This window comes from Hippocampus bargibanti, linkage group LG15, assembly GCF_051943395.1.
Source record: "Hippocampus bargibanti isolate YZ-2025 linkage group LG15, ASM5194339v1, whole genome shotgun sequence".
Lineage (NCBI taxonomy): Eukaryota > Metazoa > Chordata > Actinopteri > Syngnathiformes > Syngnathidae > Hippocampus > Hippocampus bargibanti.
Window position 1 is genome coordinate 1,350,608 of NC_142748.1, and position 24,183 is coordinate 1,374,790.

Sequence of the window (24,183 nt, forward strand, 5' to 3'; positions counted from 1 at the left end):
CACATCTCCTGTCCCACGTAAATCCGGTTCAATTCCAAACCGCGACAGTTCCACATACACATCTGGGCTCTGCTCTGATTTGTTTTTCATCTGCACTGTAACAAAGGCATTTTGTGCCATCAGCATCGTGGCAAGAACGATGCATACATGGCAATCTGTGGTGTGTTATTTAAAGATTTTTTTTTTGAAATGCATGAGTTTAAACCAGGGGTGTCAAAGTCATTTTTTGCCGCGGGCCACATTGTAGTTATGGTTTCCTCTCGAGGGCCGTTATGAATTTGGGGAACCCATTAGAATGTTTAAATCCCTTCAAATATTACATATAGAGCACACAGCAAATTAATGAATAACTCGTTTTCAAATCTGAAGTCAAGAATAATGACTTTTATTGTGGATGACATCCAAAAATATGAAATTTTGGCTGAGATTTTAGCAATCATCATGGAATTTAACAAGTTTGATTTGCTTTCGCGGGCCGGAAAAAAAATGATGTGGCGGGCCGGATTTGGCCCGCGGGCCTTGACTTTGACACCTGTGGTTTAAACCATACTACTGATTTTTTTCATTTTGTGTTTAGGCAATAATATTGAAATATTTCAAAGTTAAAAGTGTTCCCAATACATCTATCGATAGTTTTGTCACATCTGACTAATGAGATTGCCAAACACGACAAAAGTGACATTGTTTGAGGTCTCGCTGACATTGACTTCATCTCAATCCCAGTTTATATGGAGTCTTGCATTGCGATTAGAATTAAACGGGCTCACAAAATGGAATGGAAATGCTGTTTATATGTGACATGATCCATTCCAATCTGCCTGTTTATTATTCTATTTAGCACAGTAGTTATTTCTATTTTAACAGTTTTAAGAAAGCAATGGCTTGATAAAAATAAGTTCTGAGTCGAACAAATACATACACAATGCATGCAGCAAACAAGCAGCAAACAATGAACCGACAACGGATGATCGTGCCGGGTGTCCTTTTAAGTGTCAATGATTAAACGACCAGCACCTGCGAGGCTGCAGGCAGGGCTGACGTCGCTACCCGCTGGTCGCCAATCTGATCGGGACGACCAGCACCTGTGCAGGTGCAGGCGGGGCCGACAGCGCCCCCCCCGTTGGTCGCCAACCAGATCATGAAAGTACGTAGTATACATAATCTTGCTAATGAACAAAACAGACTGGTGAAAGTAATAAAGCAGTGCTTCTTACAGCAGTACTTACAGATGGTTGAAAAGACTGAGAGAGACTCCAAATATCATGTGTATTACACCGAGGATGACAGACATCTTCATCTTAAATGAATTGAGGAAAGTCAGTTTATTGGTGGCAATGTTCCATATCTAAACAGAGAGGAGAGGGGAAACCAGATTGTTGTCATTTTACTCCCTATTTTCAATGAAAGAAGAAAATAAAACTAGTTTGTCTTTTTTTTTTTGTGAGTGCTTTACCGGGTCAATTCCGAGAGGATAAGGTCCGTTGAATACACCAGGAATTGCAGGGTCCAACTGTAGCACTGCATTTCCTTCAAGCGTATTAAAACTGGATTGGAACAGTAAAACAGGAATACATTAGCAATACTATATATTGTAATTGTTGTTGTTAATGTTTAATTTAGTTTCGCTTCCAAATCATGAACATTAGCTTAGCATCGTCGACGAAACAGGTTCAATAGGTGCATTTCAGAGAGCAAGTTCTCCTCAAGAAATACATGTACAAACATGATCTTTCGGGTGTAGTATATAGTTTTTTTTTTTCTCTCAAGATCTTCTCTTCTTTTCGTTTTGGCTTATCCCTTCAGGGGTCGCCACAGCGAATCAGTGTTCTCATTCTAACCCTGTTTTGTGCATCTTCTTCTCTAACACCAGCTACCTTCTGGTCCTCTTTGACAACATCCATAAACCGCCTCTTAGGGATTCCTTTCGGTCTCCTGCCTGGTAGTTCAAGGCTCAGCATCCTTCTCACAGTATATTCACTCTGTCTCTCTTCTGGACATGTCCAAACCATCTCAGTCTGAAGATCTTTTCCAACGGCATCAAATTGTAATGGTAAAAAGGGGAAGTATGCTAACATTGCGGCTAATGAGCGTGGCATGCCTGTGATTGTTTTGTGAGAGACCGTTTTGCAAAGTGGACTTAAAGTATTTTATGTGATGAAAAATACACAATCAGAAAGATTGTGTATTTCAGTCAGCAGATGTTCTTCCGTGACCGAAATCTGTTCCATATCCTAACTAATGTGAATTCACGCTAGAGTTCGGTTAGCCTAGCCCTCCCGCCGTTCTTTTTCAAAATGCAACCTTAAAGGACAACCGACGTCTCCGCACAAGTTGTGTCCATAATTTGTAAAATGGCTTCAAATGACTTCTACTGGGTGTATTTTAATAAGATTCCACCACATATAGAGGTTTTTGGATGTGGTCAAAGAGGACATGAAGGTAGCTGGTGTGAGAGAAGAGGATGCACAAAACCGGGTTAGATGGAGGCCATTGATTCGCCGTGGTGACCCCTGAAGTTAAAAGCCGAAAGGAAAAGAAGAAGAAGGACTCCACACTACATTTTTTTACTGTGATAAATGAGAGTCAATCCCAGTTATTCTAATGCTATACTTTTTTTACTTGCACCAATGTATGGCATGGGTGTCAAACTTATTTTTTTGCCACGGGCCACATTGTAGTTATGGTTTCTTCTCAGGGTTCATTATGAATTTGGGGAAAGCATTAGAATGTGTAACCCCCTCCAAATATTACATCTGGAGCGCACAACTAATTAATGAATAACTAGTTTTCAATTTTGAAGTAAAAAATAATGACTGTTATTGTGGTTACCATGGGACAATTTGAAATTTTGATTCGGACTTTAGCAAGCATCATGGTATTTCATAAGATTGATTTGCTTTCGTGGGCCGAATAAAATGATGTGGCGGGACTTTGATACGTGTGCACTAAACCTGTGATGTACGGGGTGCTGTAAAAAATAGTTCTTGACACTGACTTGTATTTTTACAAAAATACACATCGCAGCACTCTTAAAAAAACATTTTTATGAACAAATCTATATACAGTGAGACCTCAACTTACGAACTTAATTGGTTCCTAGACAGTGTGTAAGGCGAAAAGTGTGTATCTCAAAAAAAAAATTCCCATATGAAACCATTAAAATGGGAATAATCCGTTCCCGGGTTTCCATAAAATATAGTTTTTAACTAAATAAGCCTTAAAACTACACACATACCTTATTCTGTGTATAATAAAGGTGCTATTGTATTGTAATGAAAGATATACACTGCATTGTATCATAAAGTCACAAAGAGAGGCACATTACATGAGGACTGTAATTAAAGAAATAAACTGTGCATTCAATGAGAGGGGGTGTGCAAAGTAGTGCCGGCTGGAGCGCTCTTCGGTCGTGTGCTTCCGCCGAAGATCACTCCGCCAGCCGTGGTGGGTGTGTATTATGAAAATAGTGCTTATTATAAGGTTTAATTTTCATAAATTAGAGGTTCTTAAGACAAAAAGTTTGTAAGATAAGGTGTTTGTAAATTGAGGTCTCACTGTAATACAACATGAACCCTTTCGTGCCCCCTGTAATCTGATGATACGATCAACTATCCACGCTAGTAACCGCTGCCCCTGAATGGGTTAAATACAATCAATGTCCAGGTAGAATGCGGTGACTTACGACCAGTTGGCGCCTTTGGGCCCAAACATTGGCCTCACACTCCATCCAGAGCCAAACATGTTCAGTGATTTGGAGAAACAATCATTATAAATGATGCCCGTATAGACGGAGAAGATTCCCATGAGTAATATGATGTAGCGACCAGCAAACACCATATTGAACATCTGTGAGGAAATCGGAGATTGACTGGTTATCGATTTATCAACATCAACATCATGAGGAATATAAAAGCACAACAACAAAAATCAGAATGTGTCTTCTTATTTGTGCCAGTACCTCATTGTCACTTTTCTGGGCCAGGAGGCGACTTTCTCGGATGACTAAATAGAGAGCGGCGCAGGTCATTAAAAGGCCATGACCCATGTCACCAAACATGACAGCAAACAGGAAAGGGAAGGTGATGATGGTGTATTGAGCTGCAGAGGCGAGGAAAAATAGTTTTCAAAAGAAAAAGAATATTTCATAATATCTATTCGATAATCAGAAATGTATCGCAACCACACACTCATTTAACAAGTCAAACTGTTGACATTTGAAAATACAAAACGCCAGCACTTTTGTTCTATCTTTATGGAGCAATAAATCTGTCTTGTTCCCTCATAGTTCACAGGACAGTGAGACCTCAACTTACAAACACCTTATCTTACAAACTTTTTGTCTTACAAACGTCAAATTTCTGAAAATTAAACCTTATAATAAGCACTATTTTCATTATACACACCCACCACAGCTGGCGGAGTGATCTTCGGCGGAAGCACACGACCGAACAGCACCAGAGGTTAAGTTACCAACAGTCCTTATGGAAGGTGACTCTCCTTCCATAAGCCATCGACGACCATCAAAAAGGTCAATAAAACTTTATTTTATTTACTTTATTTTATTTTACACAGTTTATTTCTTTAATTACAGTCCTCATGTAATGCGCCTCTCTTTCCAAACAGCAATTCCCTTTGACCTTCGACCTCCAACGCCATTCCATCAAGCCATCAATGACCATCACAAATGTAAATAAAGTGACTTTATGATACAATGCAGTGTATTTCTTTCATTACAATACAATAGCACATTTATTATACATAGAATAAGGTATATTGCGTGTAGTTTTAAGGCTTATTTAGTTGCAAAGTACAGTAAAGTCTCGTTATATCGATATCGGATATATCGATAGTCCTGGTTATATCGATACTATTTCTATGCATGCACGGAGAAAATTACATGCAAACAGGGTCGGATATATCGATAGTCCCGGTTATATCGATATTTTTTCGGACTCCCTTGAATATCGATATAACGAGACTTTACTGTATATTTTATGGAAACCCGGGAACTGATTATTCCCATTTTAATGGTTTCCTATGGGAATTTTATTTTTGAGATACACTTTTCGCCTTACACACTCTGTCTGGGAACCAATTAAGTTTGTAAGTTGAGGTCTCACTGTATGTGCATGGTGTGTGTGTGTGTGTCTAGTTAGGTCCTTATGACAAATTATACTACCTGGATTGATTTCCCTGTAATTCCCAATGCCGTATGCATCGACAATGTTCTGAAAACCGGAGGTGAACTTGTTGGTCTTGTTAAAGGTGGGCGGAGTCTGCTTGGTCTGCATTCTGTTGAGTATTGACGGCACAGTTGAACCGCTTCGTTCCTTTGGAAAAAAAAATGTACAATGCGGAAAATTGTCTTTAATAATTATGAAGATGATCAAATAAACAGTTGTGTGCAAACAAAGGGAAACAGCTTCGTAACTGAATTTGGTCAATACCGGTAATGAATTGCAATTTCTTTTCTTAAACAACAAAGGAACGTTACCGTAAGAATGTCTTAATGCTAATACCTTATTTAAAATGCCTTAGATGTTCTAAAAATGGGCATCGATAGTCATGCTAAAGATTTGCACTGATAGTTGCAGTCGATGAGAAGGTTTTTTCAGCCGTCATCTGTACTTCTTTGAAGGTGTCAGATGTTTCTTATCCAAGAGGCTTCGTCAGCGAACTAAAATCTTTTGCTGGTAGTTTTGGCCTTATATATATCCCTACTGGCCAGACGAGGCGGTGCCAGACTCTGCTATGATTCGTCCCCGCTCTCAGGTTGAGGGAAGCAGAGGACTACTCCCTGCAGCTAAACTGATTACTTCTATTGTCCTGACTGATTACTTCTTGTCCTGCCTAAGTATGGGGTCTACGACTGGCCTGATTGCCCCATTTGATCTGGTATCACCTCACCAGCATAACTAAGCCTATGTTGCCTAAGAAGTCGGTTGTAGGAACGATACAAATTAAACCTCACCTCAATACAATAGTGTATAGTAGGTTTTCCATAAATATGGCGCAACGTACTATAATTGTCATGATCTGGTTGGCGACCAATGGGGGGCGCTGTCGGCCCCGCCTGCACCTGCACAGGTGCTGGTCGTCCCGATCAGATTGGCGACCAACGGGTAGCGACGTCAGCCCTGCCTGCAGCCTCGCAGGTGCTGGTCGTTTTAATCACTGACACTTAAAAGGACACCCGGCACGACCATCCGGTGTCGGTTCATTGTTTGCTGCATGCTTTGTCTGCAATCGCATGCATTGTATGCTGTGCATGTGTTTGTTTAACCTTGGCGGACTTTTAATCTTGGTTTTCTTTTGATACTTTTTTCTGTTCAGATCATTTTGATGTTTTACATTTTGTTCCTGCTACCGACAACCTCCTGCCTGCTTTTTGGGATCCGCACCCGCCATCACCACCTCCGTAGTCACTCTTATTCTTCATATATTCTAGTTTACAAGTATTTCTTTTTAATTCTTGTAATCTTCGGGTTTGCATTCTAGGCCTTTTGATATTTTGTTTATTTATTGTTGCCGTTACCTACTACCTTTCATTTTGCACGATCATTTTCATTTCAATTATATATGTATGAAGTTATTTCATTAGCTTTCATTCATTACAATAACCTTGGATGTACTGGCAAGATACAACTTCAATGACCACACAAAAACTTACCGTTCCTCTCCGTAGGGCAAACTGGATTGAGTCCAGATCTGAGACTGGACACCACACTTCAGCGATGAGACATTTCTGAGTCACGTCGATGTTACACAGGTTCAAAGTGTGGTAGATGGCTTTCATCTTGCGAACCTTGATGAACCAAACCCGCATTGTTTTGGAGGCGGCCTGCAACACTCGCTGACGGTGGTCTTCGGTCTGGTTCAGCACCTGCGTTGGCAAGAGAAAGAATGAGATCTGAATGGATGTACGTAGTAATGGTGAATCGGGTGTCATCAAAGTAAACTTTTCCATAGCCATGACATTCCGTGTTTAGCTGAGTGCATTTTTATGAATGGCACTTCCTGTTTTGATCCATTGCATTTTTTTTTAACCTCAAACATGTTACAAATGTATGAAGTGACTCACAGACTGAGTTGATTGTTTGGGCAAATTATTAGTTTGTTTGAAAAGCTGAGCCAAATGTGCTATTGTATGAGTGTAATATATTTTATGTTTGGCACACTTACACCAGTGCAATCGCTGGGCGGCAGAACTTTTTGATACCGGACAAAGACCCTTACACCACAAAAAAAAAAGGCTCGTTGACACGACAATGAGTTCTGTTTTGTTTTTTTTACATTGGATGGAGTAAGCAGAATACAAGAGCCTGAAGACAAATGATCTTTTGTGCTGTTTCTAATGAATTTATTGTTTTGTATTTAACTTTGCACCAAGGAATAAGAAAGGCCTTTCAAAATATTACAGAATACAAATTATACTTTGTATAGATGTAGTTTATTTCATGCCATATTACTGAACTGACTGTGTATTTTTCATTTTTTAATTGGCCTGTTGTGCGCAATTCTTGTACAGTGAGACCTCAACTTACAAACACCTTATCTTACAAACTTTTCGTCTTAAGAACCTCTAATTTATGAAAATTAAACCTTATAATAAGCACTATTTTCATAATACACACCCACCACGGCTGACGGAGTGATCTTCGGCGGAAGCAGACGACCGAACAGCGCTCCAGCCGGCGCTACTTTGCACACCCCCTCTCATTGAATGCACACGTCGATCGCCTACTTGGAGCTTTTTGCTGATAATTTTACTATGATGGGACCGAAAAAAAACCCCACAATGCAGTGTATTTCTTTCATTACAAAACAATAGCACATTTATTATACATAGAATAAGGTATGTTGTGTGTAGTTTTAAGGCTTATTTAGTTAAAAAGTATATTTTATGAAAACCCGGGAACGGATTATTCCCATTTTAATGGTTTCCTATGGGAATTTTTTTTTTTAGATACACACTTTTCACCTTACACACTCTGTCTGGGAACCAATTACGTTCGTAAGTTGAGGTCTCACTGTACTAGGCAAAAAGTTTGTTCGATACTTGCATGGTTTAGTACTCAGGTGTCAAAGTCAAGGCCCGGGGGCCAAATCTGGCCCACCTCATAATTTATTCGGCCCGCAAAAAGCAAATCAAGTTCCATGATGCTAGCTAAAATCTGAACCAAAATTTTAAATTGTCATATGTAAAGCTCAATAATAGTCATTATTCTTAACTTCAGATTTGAAATCTAGTTATTTATTAATAACTAGAGCCAAGTGTGGGCTGTACTGGCTGCAATTGTCGAATAGAGTATGAAGAAAAAGGTACCATTTGGAGATCGTCAATACGACTGTTGACACCAGCCAACATCTCTTTCCTCTCTTGTGGAGTTTCTGGACAAGGGTACAGAGAGGCACGGAATCTGGAAACAAATCACCAAGCAACTCAGTGAACCCATATCAGTGATATTAAGGGACAGTGTAAGGAAAAAATACTTTTAAATTGCATGAAAATAGCTGGGTGTCTGCAGTGGCTGAATACATCAAATGTGAAATTCAACAACAAAATAAACTCAATATATTTCAAAAATGCATCCACATTTTTTTTCATTTTGCAGTTCAGCATGTGAAAATACACTGACTATTGATATGGAGTCTTGTCTCACTTATATTACAGTTAATGAAAACTGGAATATATAAACAAATAAACAAACAGATGAATAAATACAATGATAAATATCTAACAAAAAACATAATAAATAAATACATACATAAATAAATAAATACAGTACATAAATAAATACAACTACAGTGAGACTTCAACTTACAAACACCTCAACTTACAAACTTTTTGTCTTACAAACGTCAAATTTCTGAAAATTAAACCTTATAATAAGCACTATTTTCATAATACACACCCACCACGGTTGGCGGAGTGATCTTCGGCGGAAGCACACGACCGAACAGCACCAGAGGTTAAGTTACCAACAGTCCTCATGTAATGCGCCTCTCTTTCCAAACAGCAATTCCCTTTGACCTTCGACCTCCAACGCCATTCCATCAAACCATAAATGACCATCACAAATGTAAATAAAGTGACTTTATGATACAATGCAGTGTATTTCTTTTATTACAATACAATAGCACATTTATTATACATACAATAAGGTATGTTGTGTGTAGTTTTAAGGCTTATTTAGTTGAAAAGTAAATTTTATGGAAACCCGGGAACGGATTATTCCCATTTTAATTTAAATAGCTTTTTTTGGGCATTTTCAGAAAGTCCCGCCCCAGTTCGTGACATCATGCATTGCTGGAGAATCAAAACAATGGCTTCAGATTCGGAGAAGATGCTTTCTTGTTACACATCCAGTTATGAATATGATTCAAACAGTTTTGAAGAGGAAAGCATACATGTTTGCAATTGATTAAAGAATTTATTCTGTGCCATTTTGAGGCAACATTGGGGGGAAATGGATCACCAAAAAAGAGGCAGAAAATGGCGACCAAGCTCCATGTGAAGAATTAACCAGCCCGTTTCCACAGGCTGATTAATTCCTTACATGGAGCTTTGTCGCCCTCTTCTGCCTCTTTTTTGGCAGTACACGAAGTTTTCAGCGCAGCCAAATGCATTGCCGTGATGGACTGCTACAATGTGTCCTTTTTTCGGTTAGGGGCGTTCCTTCAGTGACGTAACGTACGGATTCGTCACCAACACAAAAACAAGACTTCCGGAATATTCAGCGCGAGTCTTAAAACGTAAAATATAGCGATATGCGGTGGAATCTTTGTAAGAATACGCTCAGTAGAAGTCATTATGGACACAACTTGTCCAGAGACGTCGGTTGTCCTTTAAAAAGGCACCTACCCCTCGCAGATCTTCTTCACCCTGTTCTTCAATTGATCACCTTGGAAGAAAATGATGAAAACTGATTTTTGGACTTGGTCTCCCTGTTGGAGAGAATAATGCTCATTTGAAACCTTCATGAATGACCAACCACAAATAAAAGACCATATTGTGTCATGTTTATGATTGAACTGTACTGACTGTCGTGGGGTCCTCCAGTGGATCTTCAATCTCAGCTTTCCGCAAGAAAACATTACCACGGCACACCCGCCACAGCATTCTCTCAAAAGTTGGAATTCTCTCTCGACTGATCACACCAGCCACAAATCTGCACAAAAAAGACACAAGTTGTTTCCGCTCATTTGATGAGTATTTTTCCCCAAGCACAATATTGTGATTTGAAAAAGCTCTAATGCGTTAGACCAGGAGTCGGGAACCTATGGCTCACGAGCCATATATGGTCACTGCTCATTTCCTGTTTAGGCTGCAGTGGGCAATTTTGATTGGATGATACGGACCTATGTTGCCGTTGCTGTCGAAACAGGTAAACGTCCCCTTTTGAATGAGCACACTCGGTCATTAGCTGAAAGTTAATGACCAATAAATAAAATGGTGATAAGAAATAAAGACGAGTATTGTACACGTCTGGTTGAATGGACCAAAGGTTCTGCCGTGATTCTAATTTGCAATGAAACAGTCGAATGTCAGTGGCAGTTTGACACGCTCCATGCGATGTCCGCATCAATATAATTACATTGTATATTGCTTTTAAGTATTAGTGGCCTGTCGTGATAATAATAATAATAATAATAATAATAATTATTATTATTATTATTTGATGTTCAATAATAATATTTATTTTTAATATATATATATATATATATATATTAAAAATAAATATTATATATACATATATATATATATATATAATAATTTAATAATAATAATAATAATAATAACAATAATAATAATAGTAAGAATAATAAGAATAATTATTATTATTATTATTATCATTATTATTATTATCATTATTATTATTATTGAATTATTATATATTAGATATATATATGCTATTATAAATAAAAAAAATATTATTATTATTATTATTATAACATTTTGATGAACAAAAACACGTATAGTTGAGTATGACATTTCTGTCTGTGTTCTATGAAAATAATTATTTTAGATATCAAGAGACCAAATTGGTGAACAATCACATTTATTATTTATTGAATAAATATTTCTTTATTATTTTTTTTTCACAGGCATGCTTCAAGATAAATGTTAACTTCCACACATTTTTCAAAAGCAGAATTTACCCCAGTCGGAGCGGAGCCCCTCTTCCCCCTTCGTTGCCCTCCATCAAGGATGACGACTCTTCCAACAAGTTTGGATCCTCCATCTGATAAAAAGATGAGGAAGAATTTTGGGAATATTTTCATTATTTGATCCAGTTCACACAGAGAGCCAAAAAAAACCTCATCAAAGAACTGCTGCGTTCGACGAAGAATGTGTTTGAGCTCCGTTAGCTCCAGGAAATTCTTCTTCAGGGCTTCCTGGTTGGTGTTGATCTCCTTCAATTCATTCTCCAATTTCTCAAAGGTAGCCTGCAAAGCAAAACAGACTCTATTGTCTAAGTTTGACCAAAAATATCCCCAAAAAGCAGAACATTCAGTGTCATTCCAAATTTGCCATCACAGCTTTAGCGACGTTTGACTATAAAAAACATCTTTAAAAAATGTGAAGTACAGTGAGACCTCAACTTACGAACTTAATTGGTTCCCAGACAGAGTGTGTAAGATGAAAAGTGAGTGTGTAAGATGAAAAGTGTGTATCTCAAAAAAAAAAAAATCCCATAGGAAACCATTAAAATGGGAATAATCCGTTCCCGGGTTTCCATAAAATATACTTTTCAACTAAATAAGCCTAAAAAAACTACGCACAACATACCTTATTCTATGTATAATAAACGTGCTATTGTATTGTAATGAAAGAAATACACTGCATTATATCATTGGGAATTGCTGTTTGGAAAGAGAGGCGCATTACATAATTAAAGAAATAAACTGTGCGGTAAAATAAAGTTTTATTGACCTTTTTGATGGTCGTTGATGGCTTATGGAAGGAGAGTCACCTTCCATAAGGACTGTTGCTAACTTAACCTCTGGTGCTGTTCGGTCGTGTGCTTCCGCCGAAGATCACTCCGCCAGCCGTAGTGGGTGTGTATTATGAAAATAGTGCTTATTATAAGGTTTAATATTCAGAAATTTTACGTTTGTAAGACGAAAAGTTTGTAAGGTAAGGTGTTTGTAAGTTGAGGTCTCTGTATTGGTTAAAGATGTATTGGTTAAAGATTTTCTGATTCGGCTAAAGGATTATTTTGTTTCAAGATTTCCACCACTACAACAGATTTTGTATCTTGTTTGCTCTACAGTGATACCTGAGCTTGCGAACTTAATCGGTTCCCAGAAAGTGTAAGGCAAAGTGTTTGTCTGCCAAACATTTATTTCCCATAAGACACCATTAAAAATGAGAAGAATCCGTTTCCAGGTCCCCATAAAACATAATTTTCTACCAAATAAGCCTTAAAACAAACACAAAATATACCTTATTTTATGTATAATAAATTTGGTCAACTTAGCATACTGGCACTGGGACGCTAAGTCACACAAACGCACACCCCGTTCATGTTTTTCGATGATCTTCTTCTGCACGACCGTAATTTTCTTTTGTGTCCTCTTCGGCTTAACACTAGCCTGTGGTGCGGTCTTTTTCAGTGCCGTAATAGCAAAAGTATCCATTTGATAACAAACCACATCTGCACTGAGTGCACTGAAAGAACCTGGGTGTGGAAAACTAGTCCGCCAGCCATTGTGGTGCTCCGTGTGTTTCCCGAAAACTAGTTTGTATGCCAAGATTATATTCGCAGGAATTTAATGTTCGTAAGGAGAAAAGTTTGTGAGCTAAAGCGTTCTTAAGCTGAGGTATTACTGTAGGTCATTTTTTTTAACTTTATGTCTCTTTTCTGTTTTTGTCACCCCTTTTTCTAGCCACCAATCCTCCTTCAATCCTCATGTTTCCTGTTATGGTAAATGTTTATGGTTGCTTGTATTTCTTTGGTATTTAGATTTTTTGGGGGACTGTTGTTTTAGTATTTGGGACATTTCCATGTACAGTAAAGTCTTGTTATATCGATATTCAAGGGGGTCCGAAAAAATATCGATATAACCGGGACTATCGATATATCCGACCCTGTTTGCATGTAATTTTCTCCGTGCGTGCATAGAAATAGTATCGATATAACCGGGACTATCGATATATCCGATATCGATATAACGAGACTTTACTGTATGTTTAGTTGTCTTTCTGAACATAAATATTTTTTTTGTTCTTTTTATTTTAATCTTCCACTTTTGCCACCATCACTACAATCACCTTAACATTATTTCTACCTGATTTTACTGGAAGAAAAAAATGCGCAAATCAAGTTATTTTACCTCCAAATCAATCATATCCCTTGGAAAAGGCACCTCGGGATTTTCTCCAGTGTCAATAGTTGGGATATTGGCTTTCTTGATCTCCTTCTCCACAAACCCTGTTCCAAACAGTGAGTCAATATTTTACAGCAGTTTGTGTGTAGGTGTGTGTGTGTGTGTGTTCAGATTCATTTTAGAGCAGAGGTCTCAAACACGCGGCCCGGGGGCCAAATGCGGCCCCAGAAAGAATATTTTGCGGCCCGCCTTCATATAATTTTTCAAAAGCAGAATTTACCCCAGTCGGAGCGGAGCCCCTCTTCCCCCTTCGTTGCCCTCCATCAAGGATGACGACTCTTCCAACAAGTTTGGATCCTCCATCTGATAAAAAGATGAGGAAGAATTTTGGGAATATTTTCATTATTTGATCCAGTTCACACAGAGAGCCCCAAAAAAAAAAAGGGTCAAAACCTCATCAAAGAACTGCTGCGTTCGACGAAGAATGTGTTTGAGCTCCGTTAGCTCCAGGAAATTCTTCTTCAGGGCTTCCTGGTTGGTGTTGATCTCCTTCAATTCATTCTCCAATTTCTCAAAGGTAGCCTGCAAAGCAAAACAGACTCTATTGTCTAAGTTTGACCAAAAATATCCCCAAAAAGCAGAACATTCAGTGTCATTCCAAATTTGCCATCACAGCTTTAGCGACGTTTGATTATAGAAAACATCTTTAAAAAATGTGAAGTACAGTGAGACCTCAACTTACAAACTTAATTGGTTCCCAGACAGAGTGTGTAAGATGAAAAGTGAGTGTGTAAGATGAAAAGTGTGTATCTCAAAAAAAAAAAAATCCCATAGGAAACCATTAAAATGGGAATAATCCGTTCCCGGGTTTCCATAAAATATACTTTTCAACTAAATAAGCCTAAAAAAACTACGCACAACATACCTTATTCTATGTATAATAAACGTGCTATTGTATTGTAATGAAAGAAATACACTGCATTATATCATTGGGAATTGCTGTTTGGAAAGAGAGGCGCATTACATAATTAAAGAAATAAACTGTGCGGTAAAATAAAGTTTTATTGACCTTTTTGATGGTCGTTGATGGCTTATGGAAGGAGAGTCACCTTCCATAAGGACTGTTGCTAACTTAACCTCTGGTGCTGTTCGGTCGTGTGCTTCCGCCGAAGATCACTCCGCCAGCCGTGGTGGGTGTGTATTATGAAAATAGTGCTTATTATAAGGTTTAATATTCAGAAATTTTACGTTTGTAAGACGAAAAGTTTGTAAGGTAAGGTGTTTGTAAGTTGAGGTCTCTGTATTGGTTAAAGATGTATTGGTTAAAGGTTTTCTGATTCGGCTAAAGGATTATTTTGTTTCAAGATTTCCACCACTACAACAGATTTTGTATCTTGTTTGCTCTACAGTGATACCTGAGCTTGCGAACTTAATCGGTTCCCAGAAAGTGTAAGGCAAAGTGTTTGTCTGCCAAACATTTATTTCCCATAAGACACCATTAAAAATGAGAAGAATCCGTTTCCAGGTCCCCAGAAAACATAATTTTCTACCAAATAAACCTTAAAACAAACACAAAATATACCTTATTTTATGTATAATAAATTTGGTGAACTTAGCATACTGGCACTGGGATGCTAAGTCACACAAACGCACACCCCGTTCATGTTTTTCGATGATTTCCTTCTTCTGCACGACCGTAATTTTCTTTTGTGTCCTCTTCGGCTTAACACTAGCCTGTGGTGCGGTCTTTTTCAGTGCCATAATAGCAAAAGTATCCATTTGATAACAAACCACATCTGCACTGAGTGCACTGAAAGAACCTGGGTGTGGAAAACTAGTCCGCCAGCCATTGTGGTGCTCCGTGTGTTTCCCGAAAACTAGTTTGTATGCCAAGATTATATTCGCATGAATTTAATGTTCGTAAGGAGAAAAGTTTGTGAGCTAAAGCGTTCTTAAGCTGAGGTATTACTGTATGTCTTTTTTTTTACTTTATGTCTCTTTTCTGTTTTTGTCACCCCTTTTTCTAGCCACCAATCCTCCTTCAATCCTCATGTTTCCTGTTATGGTAAATGTTTATGGTTGCTTGTATTTCTTTGGTATTTAGATTTTTTGGGGGACTGTTGTTTTAGTATTTGGGACATTTCCATGTACAGTAAAGTCTTGTTATATCGATATTCAAGGGGGTCCGAAAAAATATCGATATAACCGGGACTATCGATATATCCGACCCTGTTTGCATGTAATTTTCTCCGTGCGTGCATAGAAATAGTATCGATATAACCGGGACTATCGATATATCCGATATCGATATAACGAGACTTTACTGTATGTTTAGTTGTCTTTCTGAACATAAATATTTTTTTTGTTCTTTTTATTTTAATCTTCCACTTTTGCCACCATCACTACAATCACCTTAACATTATTTCTACCTGATTTTACTGGAAGAAAAAAATGCGCAAATCAAGTTATTTTACCTCCAAATCAATCATATCCCTTGGAAAAGGCACCTCGGGATTTTCTCCAGTGTCAATAGTTGGGATATTGGCTTTCTTGATCTCCTTCTCCACAAACCCTGTTCCAAACAGTGAGTCAATATTTTACAGCAGTTTGTGTGTAGGTGCGTGTGTGTGTTCAGATTCATTTTAGAGCAGAGGTCTCAAACTCGCGGCCCGGGGGCCAGATGCGGCCCCAGAAAGAATATTTTGCGGCCCGCCTTCATATGAAAGATGAATGTTAGTGCGTCCCGCATGATTGATATTAATGAAGCTTGTGTGTGGAGCTGAACAAGTAGGCAAAAGAAGCCACGTTTAGGTTCATGTTCAATATTTTCTTTATGTTACGAAAGTGAAAGGTTAAAGAACTGTGAATACAGACATTTGAAACTTTATTAAAATAATTAGTTTTCCTGTGGTTTTTTTTCTGTCGTCTGTATGATCATAATTATATTATTTATTTATTACTGGTTAATTTATTTTTTATTCATTTAATTCTTTTTTTGTGTGTTTAAAAATAAAGATTTTGAGAACATTGGAATGTTTTATCTGTGATTTTCTTGTGGAAATCTTGATGCGGCCCAGCCTCACCCAGACTCTGCTTCCAGATACCCCCGGGTCAATTGAGTTTGAGACCCCTGTTTTAGAGCCTCCGTTTACGCCACAGGTGTCAAAGTCAAGGCCCGCGGGCCAAATCCGGCCCGCCACATCATTTTTTTCGGCCCGCGAAAGCAAACCAAACTTGTTACATTCCATGATGATTGCTAAAATCTGAGCCAAAATGTCATATTTTTGGATGTCAACCACAATAAAAGTCATTATTCTTGACTTCAGATTTGAAAACGAGTTATTCATTAATTTGCTGTGTGCTCTATATGTAATATTTGAAGGGATTTAAACATTCTAATGGGTTCCCCAAATTCATAACGGCCCTCGAGAGGAAACCATAACTACAATGTGGCCACGCGGCAAAAAATGACTTTGACACCCCTGATGTATAGTAAGGCATTTTTAGCCGAAAAAAAGACCATGTATAAAGCGTTTTACCCCAAAGAAACGACCATGTAGAGTAAGGCATTTTTAGCCCCAAAAAAAACGACCATGTGTAATAAGGCTTTTTTATCTGAAAAAACGTATAGTAAGGCGTTTTTATCCGAAAAAAAACCACCATGTATAGCACATGTGTCAAAGTCAAGGCCCGCGGGCCAAATCCGGCCCGCCACATCATTTTTTTTTCGGCCCGCGAAAGCAAATCAAACTTGTTAAATTCCATGATGATTGCTAAAATCTGAGCCAAAATTTCATATTTTTGGATGTCAACCACAATAAAAGTAATTATTCTTGACTTCAGATTTGAAAACGAGTTATTCATTAATTTGCTGTGTGCTCTATATGTCATATTTGAAGGGATTTTCCCCAAATTCATAACGGCCCTCGAGAGGAAACCATAACTACAATGTGGCCACGCGGCAAAAAAATGACTTTGACACCCCTGTTTTAGAGCCTCATTCAAAAAAAAAGTTAATGTTTTCAACTACTTACTTAATTTTCGATCCATCTCTTCGCATCTCCTCACTTCATTCACAAACTTTCGTTGGAACACATTTACATCCGGATTGAGCTGGCAACAGAAACATCTTTGTGAAACAAGAAGTAATCAACGTCAAATCCACCAACAGGATCTACGCTAGTTTTTTTTTTTTTTCATTTTGTGACAAACAAGTATTGTAGGAAGATATGCATAGGGGGGAAAAAGGGTCACATTCAACAATAACATTCTTACTGACATCTCGAAACTGGACCATGCCGAGTTCTCCCAGTTCACTGACACAGCAGTATGCTGCCTCCGACTGGAGAAACAGCTGGGCCAGTGTCATCTCCTCACTCCTGAATAGTTCCCCCATAATGATGACCAACCGACTTTAAGATACCCTATACGAATGACAGTAAGGTAGAACCTTTTAGATGCTGAAAATGTTTGGAAAAAAAAAGCAAAGAAAACACAACTTTACATTTTCACTTGCCAACAGAAACGCACCAATGTGCGATTTAATTACATCTAACGCATTTTCAATCAGGGGTGGAGCTTTGGACTTTTGGCTGTTCTCCAGGGCCCCCCCCCCCCCCAACAATTTGGGTGTTTGATTCGAGGATCCGGCTGGCCAGGTCATTTTATGTGCCAAGCAAAATCAAATCATGTGTGTCAACTTTCTAGAATACGTACCAAAATGTGTAATAAATAACATTGAGATTTTACTAAAATTGTGTTACCCTGTTTGCACTCACTTAAAGGACAACCGACATCACTTTTTTGTTTCCTGACATCAGAAAAACGTTTTATAGCATGTAATATACCCAAAACACGCAGTATGATATTGTTATTCAAATGCAAAACAATAATAAAAATGACTTAATGTCACGGTTTTGCAAGGTGGTGATGGCGGGTGCGGATCCCAAAAAGCAGGCAGGAGGGAGCAGGAGGTTGTTTGACAAATTGTATTAAAATAAAGGTCAGCAGGAACAAAATGTAAAACATCAAAATCATCTGAACGGAAAAAATACAAAGTATCAAAAGAAAACCAAGTGTAAAAGTCCGCCAAGGTTAAACAAACACATGCACAGCATACACAATGCATGCAACAAACATGCAGCAAACAATGAACCGACACCGGATGGTCGTGCCGGGTGTCCTTTTAAGTGTCAGTGATTAAAACGACCAGCACCTGCGAGGCTGCAGGCAGGGCTGACGTCGCTACCCGTTGGTCGCCAACCAGATCATGACACTTAAAGTGTCCAAAATCTGCAAAAAATTGAGCTGCGAATTGGGCATTTTCAAAAAGTCCCGCCTCCAGTTCGTGACATCACGCCAAGACGTCTAGCATTGCTAGTGAATCAAAACAATGGCTTCAGATTCGGAAAATATGCTTTCCTGTTATACATCCAGTTATGAATGTGATTTAAATACAGTAAAGTCTCGTTATATCGATATTCAAGGGAGTCCGAAAAAATATCGATATAACCGGGACTATCGATATATCCGACCCCGTTTGCATGTAATTTTCTCCGTGCGTGCATAGAAATAGTATCGATATAACCGGGACTATCGATATATCCGATATCGATATAACGAGACTTTACTGTACTTCTGAAGAGGAAAGCATACATGTTTGCAATCGATTAAAGAATTAGATGTACCATTTTGAGGCAACATTGGGGGAAAATCTCTCACCCAAAAAAAAAGAGGCACAAAATGGCGACCTCCAGTGACCACCTCTGCTTCCACAGGCTGATAAATTCCTTATATGGAGCTTGGAAGCCCTCTTCTGGCAGCTTTTGGGTGCAACACGAGGTCCCCAGACCAAACATTACAGCAAAATACATTGACGTGATGGAAGGACCGCTACAATGCGTCTTTTTTTTCGGTAAGGGGCGTTCCTTTAGTGGCATCACGTACGGACTCGTCACCAACTCAAAAACAAGACTTCCTGAATATTCAGCGCGAGTCTTAAAACGTCAAATCGAGCTACAGTAAAGTCTCGTTATATGGATATTCAAGGGAGTCCGAAAAAATATCGATATAACCGGGACTATCGATATATCCGACCCTGTTTGCATGTAATTTTCTCCGTGCGTGCAAAGAAATAGTATCGATATAACCGGGACTATCGATATAACGAGACTTTACTGTATATGCGGTGGAATCTTATTAAAATACGCTTATAAGAAGTCATTTGAAGCCATTTTACAAATTATGGACACAACTTGTCCGGAGACGTCGGTTGTCCTTTAAATAATAATTGAACAAACTATTATATTTGACTTGACTGATTTAAAAACTAGTAATCTAAAAATGTATTGAGTACAAGTGATAATTTTGTCATTTCACTGCAATAATTGCTCTCAGAGGCAAGACCCAAATCCAAATTGGCCCGCAACTGAAATGAGTTTGACACCCCTCAACAAGATAATGTCCAAACCAAAAGCAGTATTTAGCTAGCTGCTAAACGCATGAAATACAAGTTGATTTTGAGTGTGTAAAAAAAGCAAAGAAAGTGCAAAGAAAAAGACATGATAATGTAGATGCATCTTAACATAAAGTTGCTTTTTACTCTGATTTGTTGCATGAAATATTCGTGTGTTGGGCAATGTTGGGCAAAAATACAGCAAATGTCACCAATGTAGGGCACGAGGTCGGCCCTAAGGACAACCTGCACAGTACTTCTAAAATGATAAACAATACCACAAAAACTTGCACATTTTGTGATTTCAGCTTTGTGTATCAAACTGGTAAACGTGGGCATTAATTGGTATCAAAAATGTCAGTGCTCAGTTTTAAAAAGGTCCAAGACCCTGGTACAGTACAAATCTACAGAATGTATGTATTGTCCACACAGGAGTCATGTTCTGGTGACTCCACAGTAAGTTATTTTATCACACTGGAAAATTTCTGGCCATCTTTACAATGCTCATTTTTGATTGATACAGTCAAAATTTGATGTTGACATTTTTTATGATAAAAATGTGACTATTATTGCTGTTGTTTTTTCAGGACAGCAGAAATGCACTGACGGCTGACTGGAGCATTCTGTCCCACCCAAAGAACAAAATGTACATCGATCCATCCTATCATTAGACCATTTTTGAGACATTTGTCCTAATTAGGGTCGCGTTTGACATTTTAATCCACAAGGTTTCATTAAATGATGTAGTTTGTTAGCTTTTAACATAACATATTAGTGACGACATACACTGCTCAACACACATCCCTCTCATGATCCAAATACATTTATATATTGATTTGAAATTTAAAACTAGACAGAAACACACAGAGGTCCGAAAGACCATATGAGATATAAGAGAGGGTAAAATCAATCCTCCATTACTTGGTGTTTGCATTTTAAGCTTGATAGGAGCCGAGTGAAAACAGAGTCGAGGCCATCTGTCGTGAGCATCCTTCCTACTGCAGCGTTGCCCTTCAGCTCAAGGACGCCATGACGCTGCTTGTTTCCCTCACTGTGACAGCATCTACTACCTCTACTTTTGCCTTCAACTGCCACCATTTGAAAACCTATCCATACATACTCGAGCATTTAACCCACAAGACGGTAAATTATGTCCAAAAAAAAAACGAACCCGTAAAAACATCACTCGGTTTCGCATGGTCGTTCCTACAATTCACACGTCAAAACAGGATGGATATTTGAAAATAAGGCACTCGCGTTGAACGACGTGTTCATAAAAACAAACACAGTTTTAAAAACCAGCCATGTATGTGTTTTAATTGTACTTACCGCTATAAAAAGTGCAATTCGACAAATGTGTGGCCTGTTAAGCCTTGTGGATGCGGGATGCTTCGGTCCTTCACTGTGCGTCAAGCGCAACACACTAAACAAGAAAAATGACTTCCGCCATTAATGTCAAAATAAAAGATTTTCACCCTGTGTACTGTATTTATTTGACTTTTCTGTCAAAAACACTGTATCGGGAATTGGTTATGATGCCATAAAATGTGTGCGTGTGTGTTTTGTTTTTGGTGGCACGTAAAGCCTGTTAATGCTATTCGATTAAATCGGCTAAAAACTCTCCGTTTTATTTTGAATTTCGTAAATCGAAGCACGTCAATAAAAGACAGCATTGAATGGAAGATGTGACAGCAAGGATTACTGGATCGCCTCACAGCTCATAGGTCACGTGTTCCAATCCTTCCTTTGTAGATTTTCGCATCTTCTCCCTGTTCCACATTTTAAAATATTGAAGCTTTCATAAGGTTCCTGTGAATGTTTGTTTGCCGAGAATAAGCAAGTCAAGGAGTACAAATGCTACGTAGCTATACTTTTGTAGATATTTTGGGTATGTTTACCTTACTGAAGTGCTTATTATTCCAGCCTACTTTTTTATTTTTACGCATTCCCTTTTCTCATAAATTGCTGTATGCGCGGTTAAAAAGTATGTTTTTATTGTGTTCGTTCCTACATTGGTTAAAAACACACCAAAAAAATTCAGGATAAATCATGCCTGATTTATCACGACTGATTTTGAAGGTAGTCGTGTATTGAGCTTGACAATAATTAAGAGTTGCAATGCACGTTGTGATCAAACTTAAGCAAAATAATGTTCAATTGGAAACACTGATTATTATTACTGAATATTTAGCACAAATGCTTGTTTTGAGCTCTCAAGAAACATTTTTGTCGGTGTAATTAGAGTACAAACCCGCCAACCGGAAGAAGATACATTGTACTTTAAAGGACAACCGACGTTTCCGGACAAGTTGTGTCCATGATTTGTAAAATGGCTTCAAATGACTTCTATTGAGCGTATTTTAATAAGATTCCACGGCATATAGCTATATTTTACATTTTAAGACTCACTCTGAATATTCAGGAAGTCTTGTTTTTGAGTTGGTGACGAGTCCGTACGTGACGTCACGAAAGGACCGCCCCCTGACCGTAAAAAGACACATTGTAGCAGTCCTTCCATCACATCAATGTATTTTGCTGTACATGTTTGGTCTGAGAACCGTGCTGCACCCAAAAGCCGCCAGAAGAGGGCATCCAAGCTCCATATAAGGAATTTATCAGCCTGTGGAAGCGGAGGTGGCCACTGGAGGTCGCCATTTTGTGCCTCTTTTTTTTTGGGTGAGAGATTTTCCCCCAATGTTGCCTCAAAATGGCACATAATTCTTTAATCGATTGCAAACATGTATGCTTTCCTCTTCAGAACTGTTTGAATTTTTTGCAGATTTTTTGCAGATTTTGGACATTTTAAGTCATTTTTATTGGTGTTTTGCATTTGAATAAAAATATCATACTGTGTGTTTTTGATGCTATAAAACGTTTTTCTGATGTCAGTTAAAAAGCAAAAAAGTGACGTCGGTTGCCCTTTAAATAGTGTTTACTTTAATTTTGCCAGAGGTCTTTTGAATCCATATCTATACTTCCCCTTGAGTACTGCATATGAGTTTTTTGGCACATCGGTTAAGCGGTGTGGAAAATAGATAGATGATAATAAAAATAATTGTCAGCTGCAATGAATGTAGATATATCTTGCTATGATTCATCAGTGTGAACCACACCTATGCTCAATAATAATAATAATAATAATAATAATAATAATAATAATAATAAAGGAAATATTCATAATGTCACATCATACATTTGTACTCTCAATAAATAGCTTGGCAGAGGGCTGCAGTCGTTTGGCATCGGTAATAAATGCCTGCGACACCTGTCAATCTTCCTGTGTTCGACCGAACAAACATCTCTGACATAATGTCTCATATTTATTACATAGGATAATTTTGCTTGATATTTTAGCAAGCATCATGGACGTTTCCATGTTTGGTTTGCTTTTGCAGGCCACATTAAGGGACAAGCGATTTTTTGTTTCCTAACTGACATCAGAAAAACGTTTGATAGCATCTAAAATACCCAAAACACACAGTATGATATTTTTTGTCAAATGCAAAACACCAATAAAAATGACTTAAAGTGTCCAAAATCTGCAAAAAAAATTGAGCTGCGAATTGGGCATTTTCAGAAAGTCCCGCCCCCAGTTCGTGACGTCACACTAAGACGTCTTGCATTGCTGGAGAATCCAAACAATGGCTTCAGATTCGGAGAATATGCTTTCTTGTTACACATCCAGTTATGAATACGATTCAAATAGTTCTGAAGAGGAAAGCATACATGTTTGCAATCGATTAAAGAATTATATGTGCCATTTTGAGGCAACATTGGGGGGATATGTGTCACCAAAAAAGAGGCAGAAAATGTCAACCAACCTCCTCCCGCCCATTTCCACAGGCTGATAAATTCCTTATATGGAGCTTGGTCGGCCTCTTCTGGCTCTTTTTGGTGCAACACGTTTTCAGACCAAACAAGCACAGCAAAATGCATTGACGTGATGGAAGGACTGCTACAATGTGTACCTTTTTTTTTTTTTCGGTCAGGGGCGTTCCTTTAGTGACGTCACGCACGGATTCGTCACCAACTCAAAAACAAGACTTCCGGAATATTCAGTGCGAGTCTTAAAACGTAAAATATAGCTATATGCGATGGAATCTTTGTAAAATACGCTCAGTAGAAGTCATTTGAAGCCATTTTACAAATTATGGACACAACTTGTCCGGAGACGTCGGTTGTCCTTTAAATGATGTGGGGGCCATACTGGCCCCCAGGCCTTTACTTTGACACCCATGTTTTAGTGTAAGGAGTTTTAGAGTAAGGAGTTTCATTTAAAAGGGGTTTCTCATGCCTTACATTCTTGTTTCTGCTGGATCTGAGTATTTGTAGACACAAATCAGCTCTGCTTCACTGCTCTATTCCACCCACACTGATAGGACCAAAAGGGAGGA

The 24,183-nt window shown here is 38.3% G+C and overlaps 1 protein-coding gene across 1 annotated transcript in view; it reads right to left on the reverse strand.

The window, feature by feature from the left end:
- LOC148887058 (V-type proton ATPase 116 kDa subunit a 1-like) overlaps positions 1–17,749 on the reverse strand; it is a 36,849-nt gene extending 19,100 nt beyond the window's left edge. Inside the window, exons 1-14 of the mRNA XM_089014661.1 lie at positions 17,615–17,749; positions 17,370–17,448; positions 15,810–15,907; positions 13,789–13,917; positions 13,616–13,698; positions 10,046–10,172; positions 9,866–9,948; positions 8,327–8,420; positions 6,671–6,883; positions 5,180–5,330; positions 3,959–4,098; positions 3,683–3,846; positions 1,454–1,544; positions 1,227–1,345 (exon numbers count right to left, since the gene is read on the reverse strand). Of these exons, the coding sequence (XP_088870787.1) occupies positions 1,227–1,345; positions 1,454–1,544; positions 3,683–3,846; positions 3,959–4,098; positions 5,180–5,330; positions 6,671–6,883; positions 8,327–8,420; positions 9,866–9,948; positions 10,046–10,172; positions 13,616–13,698; positions 13,789–13,917; positions 15,810–15,907; positions 17,370–17,448; positions 17,615–17,731 (1,688 nt within the window). The 5' untranslated portion in view covers positions 17,732–17,749. The remainder of the gene's footprint in view (positions 1–1,226; positions 1,346–1,453; positions 1,545–3,682; positions 3,847–3,958; positions 4,099–5,179; positions 5,331–6,670; positions 6,884–8,326; positions 8,421–9,865; positions 9,949–10,045; positions 10,173–13,615; positions 13,699–13,788; positions 13,918–15,809; positions 15,908–17,369; positions 17,449–17,614) is intronic.
- Positions 17,750–24,183: the final 6,434 nt, after the last annotated feature.